Below are 10,035 nucleotides of genomic sequence, written 5' to 3'. Positions count from 1 at the left end.
TTAATCTGGGTCGAGAACAGCTCCTTGTGCTGGTCCTCCGCCTAGGCCTCAGCACTCTTCAAACCAGCATCTGGGGATTTGCACCGGTTCTCCGACTCTTTGAACTTGTCCATGAGTTCAGCGTAATCGCGCTGGAGGGACCCCAAGGTTTTCTCCACCTCCGCCCACGCCTGGTTCTCGACCTCAGCCCGACTACTGTTACCGCAGCAAAATTCCTCAGCCACGAATACCTGCTAGGTAATCTACAAACGAAACAAGATTGCTTTAATCTAACAAAGTCAAATAAATTAATGAAACAGTAAAAGGATTACTTACCATCGTAAGATCTCTTTTAAGGGAGAGGAAGATCTCGGGCTGAGAGAACCGCCTATAAGCCTCCATATCCTGAGGAAGGAGTAGGGGCTGCTCTAAGGCCTCGGCCACGTACCCCGCCCGGCCTCGATTGTACTCTCGGATCGAAGCATTGTAGGGAATGGCCACCCCATCCAGCTCCAATCTGGGGCTCCATACACGCGGGGTAGCACGTACCTCCGCAAGATTCTCCTCGTCCCGACTCTCCGAGGAGTTGCCCCTTCTGCTCCTTGGCGCGCGAGTGGTTTTTTGCTGCTTGGTCGGCTGGGCAACCACCTCGCCCTCCTTAGGAGTGTCGGCCGGCCTTTTCTTCTTTAAGTCCGGATTAACCTTAAGGCCAAGGTCCGAGGTGTCCGTAGAGGCCACAGGAAGGAGGGTCTTGCCCTGTGGTGGGGCTGGCGCCGTCGAGGACTGTCCTTTCAACGACTGGCCTTTCCCTCGGGAGGCCATCAACTCCTTTAGAGTTTTTCCTTTTCCTGCCATAGGCTCTATCTCTTCGTCCGAAGTGTCGTCTGAACAGATAACGATGGAAGGAACACCCACTGCGGAATGTCGGTCCCGCTCTCCTTCGGGATCGGAAAGTTCCACCAAGGGGGTCTGCTGGACTTCCTCCTCAAAATAAAACTCGTCTATCTCTTCTTCAAGGGAAAGACGAGATGATTCGGCCTCCTCTTCAGCCTGAACGGCAACACCAGGCTCGTTTGGCGGAGGTAGCTGCTCTGCTAAGTAGGGATTCCTAACACCGAGCAACACAACTGGTGGCAGATCGTGTTCAGCTAGGAACCCGTCCCGGGACACGTCAATCCTGGCCAACCTCGGACTGCCCGCCCTTATAGCGTGACCGATAGCCTGGAAAGAGCTGCTCAGGGGTTGATAGCCCAGAACCAGATGGGCCGCACACAACTGTCCGTCCTCGGAAACGTAAATCTCCGATCTAAGAAGGTAGTTTAACGCTGGCACGTTCACAAAGTTTAGCCGAGGAGCGACGTGAACTTTATCTGTAAGCAATCAAGGAAAGCGGGGTTAGTTCACAAAATTTTCCAATTACAAAGAAGGCAAGAAAAATAAACCCTCAATACTAAATCCTTTCCCAAAAAAGGATCGATCCTAAAAACGCCGCACCTGGGTTTCCTGCCCGAGTTGGACAATGAATACCGTCGAACCACTCCCCAGAAGCAATCAGGTTGTCATTCTTCACGGTCTTATTGGATATTGGGAGACAAGAGATCAACCTAACGTCCTCGTTCCGGGATTTAAGATAATACCCCTCATCTCCGAGGCGGTGACATTCGTACAGATAAGCCACATCATGCCAAGTAAGGCCTAGATTCATCCGCTCGTCTAAGACATCTACACAGCCTAGTATCTTGAACATATTCGGGGCACATTGATACGGCGTCAACCTATGGTTGAACAAGTATTCTCTTGTGATCCTACGCATGGGAAGCGTCATCCCTCCCTCTATGAAAGCAATCATGGGGATAACGACTTCTCCCTCACCTCTATCTGTCAATACTCCTTCAAGAGGACAGTACCGCAGCCCAACCCCTGGGGGAATGTGATATTTAGCCCTAAAGGCCTCCATAGCGGCTGGGGTGTTTACTAATTTCTCAAATCTACCCATCTGGACTGAACCGGGGAACAAAAGTAAAGACTCAGAAAAAAAAAGTAGAGTCCGAGGAGGAAATTGAAACAGCAAGATGAACGAAATGTACTGGTACCTTCACAAAACGTTCAATGAGACGCCTAGGAATCTCTCGTGGACGAAACGCTTCACAAAAACGGCTACGATGGCGTAACGGACGCAAGTGTTCGTGTATCTCTGGGGTTCGATGGAGTTCTCTGGAAGCCTCTAAGGTTTATGAAACGCAGATAAAAAGAAGGAACTGAACCCCTCTGACGTCTTAAATATCCAGGAGGAGAGAGAAAAAATCACTCCTGCCTAAAAATACGAGAAAAAACGATGGCCGTTCGATCTACGCCACACCGTTGGATGAGGGAACATAACGCCTCCAGAAGTTAATGGCCGCGCCTCGTAAATTGTAGCGCGTCAAAAAGTAACGGTTCGCACGCGCGCCATACGCTCTCCTTATTTCCACCCTCTCCCAAATATCAAAATCCCGTTTTTTCCTCCTCGGAGGGAGATAGAAACCGGAGTTTTGAGGAGCTAATGCAGGGCCCGACCCAGAAATAATGGGCTATTCCAAATTCAGGCCCGTCCGAGGAGCGTCCTGTCCGAAGAGAAACCACGTATGAAGCATTACTCAATCCCAAATAAACGCCAAGGAAACCTGTCCGAGGAGTAACTCCTCCTCGGACATCACGAAGCCCAGATGAGGAACTCTCCCCAGCCACTTCAGTTCATCCTCCCAATATATAAAATGAATAAAATCCAAAATATCCCATGGAGAGCTACCACCACATTAATTGCGCCTCAACCACCCTCTTGGCCGCATTAATGAGGAAATGACCCCTGAACAGTACCGCCTTGGCCTCTGCAACTCACATGGGGAGAGATGAAGGCGTCTGATGGGACAGCCACTCAAGTAGGTGCTTAGATGGTCAACAAGTGTAGGGTTGAGATGAGAGAAGGGAACTATATAATGTAGTGGAGTCCCTCAGAGAAGGGGACGAAAAATTCTGTATGAGGAACTAAAGAAATAAACTTATACGTGAGAGATCCATTCTGGTGTTTTTATTTTCTGCAACAATGCTGTCCATATATCAGACCGAATAGACTCACTGAGACCAAGTTCTTTGACCCATCCTCTACAATATTTATTGTGGGTTGCGCTTTGGGCCAGGGCCTGATCAATCGAATTTGGACCAGGAAAATCGTGCAACTACACCCATTAATATATGAAAATTAATTAATGCATTAAAATAAATAAAAGTTTTGATTTTAATAATGCATTAATATATGTATGTATATATATATATATATAGGGTTGTGTTCAAATTACACTTGGTGTAACTTTAAGTATTGTAACACCACTCAATATTTTTTTAATTGGTTGAGAATTTTGAAAAATCCACCGTACGTTAGATTATATTATCTTTGTATATTCTCCATACTTGCAAAATTTCAAGGTGATCAAAGATTAATAACCATATCATCAATCAATTGTTTAAATTCAAGTTTTTGTAATTGAAAATAATACATAAAAGATGAGTTTATGGATCATATGGTAAATAATATCTAATTGGCATGAATGTTAAGAACATATAGAACATGTAATTCGACAGTGGAATTTTCAAAATATAAATTTTATAACAAGTTATTGGGTAGTGCAACATTACTTCCAATTAAAATATATATATATATATTTATATATATTATTGTGTGTCACTAAAATGATTTAAGAAATGTAAATTATCAAGATTAATATAATTAAAAGTATGATCATATTACTTAAGTGAATCCATAAATATGTAATTGTTTCAACTAATTTAAGCAACACAAATTGCACTTCGATATGCTGGGTACTTCCATATGATTCTTTTCTTTCTTATAAAGGGAGAAAAAAAACCGTTTCTATCATAGTACAAATTGAAATTTAAAACAAACGGAAACAAAAATGGGAAATTATATAATTTTAAGTCCTCAAAATTAACTCCGTGTCCGAGCTAGTAGAGGTTGCTGCCTCAATACGGCTTCCACAAAATCTCATTGCAAAAATTTAGTACTTCTATCTATAGTACTTCTAATACCTTCTTGCTGAAAGAAGAAAGAAACGTTTCTATAACCCCTATACTGCCCAAAAAAGAAAGTAAGAAAAAGAAATCAAGACCCAGCATATAAAAATTCCATTATAAGATCAATTTACAAGTAATCATTGTGATCTAATCACAAATAATAACTTGAATACATCAGGAGGAAACACCATCTCCATTAGTTGCAGCAATCAATTCTACCATACACGCCATTAATGATAATCCAAATCCAAATCTATCTATCTATCTATCTATCTATCTATCTATCTATATATATATATATATATATATATATATATATATATTTTAGAGAGTTTCAATCTATGACGTCTGCTCCTAATGATAGCTCTTTAAAATTAAAGCAAGACATCAATCAGTTTTTGGTGTAACCAGAATCTCAGATCTCTTATTCAACCATCAGAAATTTTATCAATTGAATTAATTGAAACTCATTCCAAATCTATCTACTTATAACATTAATTCAATAAAAGTACTCTAAATCTCCATTATACTATTTAATTCAACCTTGAATATTTCAAAGTCTTCGAGAAGACATATATAAATCCATTAAGCTTAGCAAGTACTACAATCGTGTTATAAACTATAGACTCGATTGGCTAAGGCCTAAGACAACTTGGAATTGGTTGGTCTATATATGCTCCTAAATTTGATAATGCATGATCACGACAAATTTAATTTTGCAGTATTTGAGTCTTATACCTTTACGATAGCAACAAATTTTGAAATTAAATATTTTTCCTGTGTAGCCTTTTCTTTATTCAAACAATAAAAAAATGTTTTGAATATTTGGAATCTTGGATTCAACGAGAGTACGAGGTATGCCATTTTTAAATGTCTAGATCAAAAAACAAAAGTATGAATTTGTCGCGATTCGCTGACTTGGGAAAAATTAATAATTTGATAGTACTACTTATAAATTTGTGGCAACTCGAAAAATTACTAGAGAGGTTTAATTATTCATTTGAGAGGAAAATAGTTAACAAATTTAATCATTTGAATGTCAAAAAATTAGCTCAATTGTTGACACATTTTAATTTTATCCAACATTTATTTCAATAACAAGGACAGTCATTAAGGAACATTATATGTGATATAATAAATATCTCTGAATGTCAAAAAATTAGCTCAATTGTTGACACATTTTAATTTTATCCAACATTTATTTCAATAACAAGGACAGTCATTAAGGAACATTATATGTGATATAATAAATATCTCTCTCTCTCTCTCTCTCTCTCTCTCTCTCTCTCTCTCTCATACCATTTTCGCGATTCACCATATAATGAGTTCAGTTTAGGAAAAAAAATAAAACTTTAGCCCAATTACAGTTTGAAAAAAAGTTAGATACAATGTGACATTTTTTTTTCTTTTTTCTGTTGAAAGGTATGTGACACAAAACTTGATCACTAACAATTCATTGTTTCATTTGATTAGACGAATTTAGTTGCAGTACATGATAAAAATGAAATTAGACTAGAGGCATTCAGATTGGTATGCAGGATGGAATATGAAGAATCAATACTTGTGAGTTATAGTGACATGAATCGCATGATATAGGATTGTAAACGAAATTTTCTTCCACTGTTTCATTTGATCGACATGTTGATCTGCATTCAAAGTTCAAACTGTTGGGGATTTTTGTACTATCAATCCTAAACAGGCAATTAAAAATTATCCAATATCCTCTCAATATTAATGCAAGTTATATATCAAAAAATTTAATTTTATGGATTAGAGGGTTGACCAATGACCATAAATTTAAACCTCCCCATATATTTTTTCCTTTAAATGTTCATAAACAGATTTAGATGTAAGTTACCAGCCGCAAGTAAGTGAAGAATACAACTGTACATTTGTAAAAAGTCAAAATTCTTCCTAGCAAAATTACCTTTCATTTACTTTGGTAGCTAAAAAATTGGCAAGACATGTTATATTTTTGGAAATTGATTTTTTGAGAAACTAAAATGTATTTTTGCTAGGAAGAATTTTGACTTTTTTACAAATGTACAGCTGTGCTCTTCAATTACTTGCGGCGGCGGGTAACTTACATGTAAATCTATTTATGAACATTTAATGGCCAAAATATATGGGTAGGTTTAAATTTATGGTCATTGGTCAACCCTCTAATCCATAAAATAAATTTTTTGATATATCACTTGCATTAATATTTAGAGGTTATTGGATAATTTTCAATTGCCCCTTTTTTTAAGAAAGATTTAGAGGGGCAATTTTGTTCAATTTGATTAAAAAAAATTTCTACAAAAAATTTCACAACTGTTTATTTGATAAGTTATGAATGGTAGATTCAAACTAATATTAATGATAAACTCAAATGAGAATTAACCCAACTATTGTATTTTTTTTTTTTTGAGGTATTACAAGCATATGTAGCAATTCTTATCCGACAAGAATTGCAGTGAGATCATCACACAGAGTACTTTTTATTATTATTATTATTATTATTTTAAGAGTTGACATATTTAAACCTTAAATGTTTTCATTAAAATTATAAAGAAGTGTTAATCAATTGAATTACTAGATTTTTGACAAAATACTTTATTCACGGTGTATTAACTATAACAAATATAATTAGTAATATAATTATATATCTAAATATATAGGGAGAAAAAAGAATCACACTTACCATAAGAAGAAATAGAGTAATTTTTATAGATACAAAAATGTTACAATATTTTTACAATTATAAATTTGGCAAATTGTGATGGGAGTAAGTAACTTTTACATGAATTCATATTTAATATCATTTTTATTAACACGAATGATAAAAAACCATCTCATCTCGGTAGTTTTGAAATTTTTTGTATTTTTGAAGTACTGAAAGAATTGGGATGGAATACAAAGGGAAAGTAATACGCGTCCCACAAAAATTTCAGTGAAGAAAACAAACAACAGACTTGGCACTGAACATGGATGCCAGAGCTACGGAACCAAACAAATTCAGTTTGATAGATAGATTGTTTCATTGAGTGATCCACTGTGCACACCTACTCTCTGGATTTATTAAAGGTTCTATAATCCATTAATCACACAATGACAGACAATTGGGTTTAGATGTTAGTTTACAAAACAATAGCTTCTGGTGCAAGAATTAAGAGCAAGGTTGTTCACATTAGAACCAAGTTCCCATATATATACAAATATATACGTTTCTCATAACAAGTTAAATGACCTTCATAGCCTCGAGAAATGTTTGGTGGCCTAAGGTTTCTTTTATGATGCTAAACGTTTCTTTTATGATATTATATAAATGGGACAGGTTACCCAGTTTGAGACAATTGCTGAGGGGTGAAACTTTGATTGGAGTTGAGAAGCGTTTTGTGTTTCTTTTTCCAGAGGGAGAGAAAATGATATAATAATGGGCTGCCATGGAGTAAGATGTTTCTCTTCTTTAGTTCTAGATCTCTATGTATATTGCCAATGTCATTAGGTATTTGATCTCAATTTTCAGGTCATAGTCTCCATATATATTTCTTTTTTCTATGTTTTTGAGTTATGGTTTTAGCTTGTTTCTCGATGGATTTTTTTTTTCCTTGCTTGTTTTCATCTTTCTTTTTTACCTCTTCTATAAAATTATCAGTATATGTTATAACATTTGAGAGAAAAGGGTGCAAGAATGACATTTGAGAGAAAGGGTCATTTTTGAGGGGTTAATTCTCTAACCAAAAGCAAGAACTCTCAATGTTGTTTCCTATTACTCTTCTTCTCAACGTTACATGTGCTTTCTAACTTTTGATCTCACCATCTCATTCATATATTTCTCCAAAGTTCATCACTTTTTAAACTTATTTTTATGAAATCAATACTGTCTGTAACTGATCGATCATGGTCTAGCAAAAAATTTATCTTTGCAATAATTCAATGTTTATTTATGCCTGTTGTTCCCTCATGATACTAGGGTTGTATACATTGATTACCACCTTTTTTAGTAGTTTTTAGATAGATCTTCCGGTTTAAAGAAATAAACATATATGAATATACAAGTTTGATTTCATCCTCCAATTGCTGTATACATATATGGTAAACTGTGTACTATGATAAGGAATCTTCATCATTGCTCAATGATCTATACGAATATAGGTGATCATCTTATTTGTTTTCTTGACAACATTTTTTTTCTCATTCATACTTGATTATTATTTATTATCTAACGGCTCAATTTGGTAGCTATCGTGGCAGTTTCTTGTGTTTACAGAAAAATCAGTCAGTTACAAGAGCAGTGCTAGCTAGCTGAATATAAACAAAATTTTGTGTTGAGAAACACACTGCAATCAAAACCACGTGCTGTCCACTGTGAACCAACCTCACACATTTCAGACGTTTAAATCTTGTCTTTTTCCAAATCACCAAAACTGAATCCCCAAAACCTTCCAAACTTCATCTTATAATTATGCTATTATATTAGTCAGACAATCCAACAATAATAGTAATTCTTCAATACAGCGTCCAATTTTCTTATTTAGCCTAATTGTAATCTAATTAATCTATTTGTTCTTTATCTTGCAGCTTGATTATTACCAGGTTGGTAGGTGAATTTCTCTGAGCCAAAACTAGTCCAAAGATTTACCCAACAGTCTCTTTTACACTCATAACCAAAAAAAAAAAAAAAAAAAAGCTAGGTTTCAAGGTCCATATGCAAAGCATGGATTTCTTTGGCGAAAGCTTATTGTGTAAGGCTAAATCCATAGTTTCATCACTTAGTGAAGTTATGCTGTGGGTATCAAAGCTACCTTCTTCTATACAAACCCCAAAAGAATTTCCAACCCATCATGATCAATATCTCCAACTGGGTCTCAAAACCCTAGTTTACCCACAAGCAATGAGCCTTCAAAGTCCAGATCATCTTGCTAACATTGTTCATTCCAAAACAACACCAGCAATATCACCCTCTTCTTCATCAATGTTGCTTAGTCCTTCGACTTGTTCTTCATCCGGGTCTTCCACAATGGACGATTTGATCGGTACAGAGAGTGGAGTGGTTTACTTGAGCGCTAGTGAATATGACATAAAAGTATTGGAGGAACATGAGCCTTACAATAGTGAACATGTTAATAAGCTGAATCGTCGTTGTGCAATGACTAAGAATTTCCCACCTCCAGTACCTCCATTGCCTTGGGTTTTTACTAGACATTACACTGATGGAAAGCTAATCCTTGAAGTTGAGAGAGTGAAGCATTATGAGTACTTCGAAGCACGCAGGGAAAATGGTCGGCTTGTCTTAAACCTTGTTCAGCTTGACGATAACATTAATTACGAAGAAAATGAGGAGCTAGAGCTTGAAGATCTCCAGCTTGTTGAAGATCAAGAAGTGGTTGAAAAGATAGAAGAAGATGATGCAGAAGAACATCAAGAAACTGAAGCTGATTACGATGGCTATGATCATAAAGTGAATGAAAACTTGGAAGCGGATTTTGCGACTTTATTAGCTTCTTCCATGCCTGGAAACTGCCTCACGGTTGGGATGGTTTTGAACAATTCAAGCTCATATTGCAATGCCAATAAGCATGAACACGTTCACGCATACTTAGCCCTCCCTGGTTCGGCTCCTCTTTGTCCAGTGACTACTGTGGTGTAAGCTTTGAGGGCTTATCAATTGTAGGGCAAGACCTCTGGTCAGTGCTACAGTTCATCGAATCAAATATGTGACATATTTGTGCCACGTTGAGTACTCTCAGCTATAGTAATTATCTAGTTAATGTTTTGCGCAATGCGCGGGTTCATTTAATAAAAAATATATACCAATTTATGACTTATAGATAATACTCATTGTGTTCAACCATTTTTCTAAATTAATTTTAATTATATTACATGTAATAAAAAAGAAAAAGAAAAATTATTGAAATTAATATAATTAAGAATATGATAAAGAGTTGTCATCAAGAGCGGACGCTATAATTTGAAACTCTCTTAAAAAAAAAAAAAAAAAAAAGG

At 36.5% G+C, this 10,035-nt stretch overlaps 1 protein-coding gene across 2 annotated transcripts; it reads left to right on the top strand.

The window, feature by feature from the left end:
• The first annotated feature begins 7,394 nt into the window (after positions 1–7,394).
• LOC115970514 lies at positions 7,395–9,738 on the top strand. 2 transcript variants are annotated; one of them, XM_031090140.1, is made up of 2 exons: positions 7,395–7,477; positions 8,611–9,738. In XM_031090140.1, the coding sequence occupies exon 2, from the start codon at positions 8,738–8,740 to the stop codon at positions 9,677–9,679; it is 942 nt and encodes a 313-aa protein (XP_030946000.1). In that variant the 5' UTR covers positions 7,395–7,477; positions 8,611–8,737; the 3' UTR covers positions 9,680–9,738. The 2 variants fall into 2 exon arrangements, with proteins under 2 accessions (XP_030946000.1, XP_030946001.1); XM_031090141.1 differs by lacking the exon at positions 7,395–7,477 and adding an exon at positions 7,484–7,534.
• Positions 9,739–10,035: the final 297 nt, after the last annotated feature.

This window comes from Quercus lobata, chromosome 12 (genome assembly GCF_001633185.2).
Source record: "Quercus lobata isolate SW786 chromosome 12, ValleyOak3.0 Primary Assembly, whole genome shotgun sequence".
Taxonomy (NCBI): domain Eukaryota; kingdom Viridiplantae; phylum Streptophyta; class Magnoliopsida; order Fagales; family Fagaceae; genus Quercus; species Quercus lobata.
The sequence above is the reverse complement of the archived record's forward strand: the minus strand, read 5'-3'. Positions and strand labels throughout refer to the sequence as shown.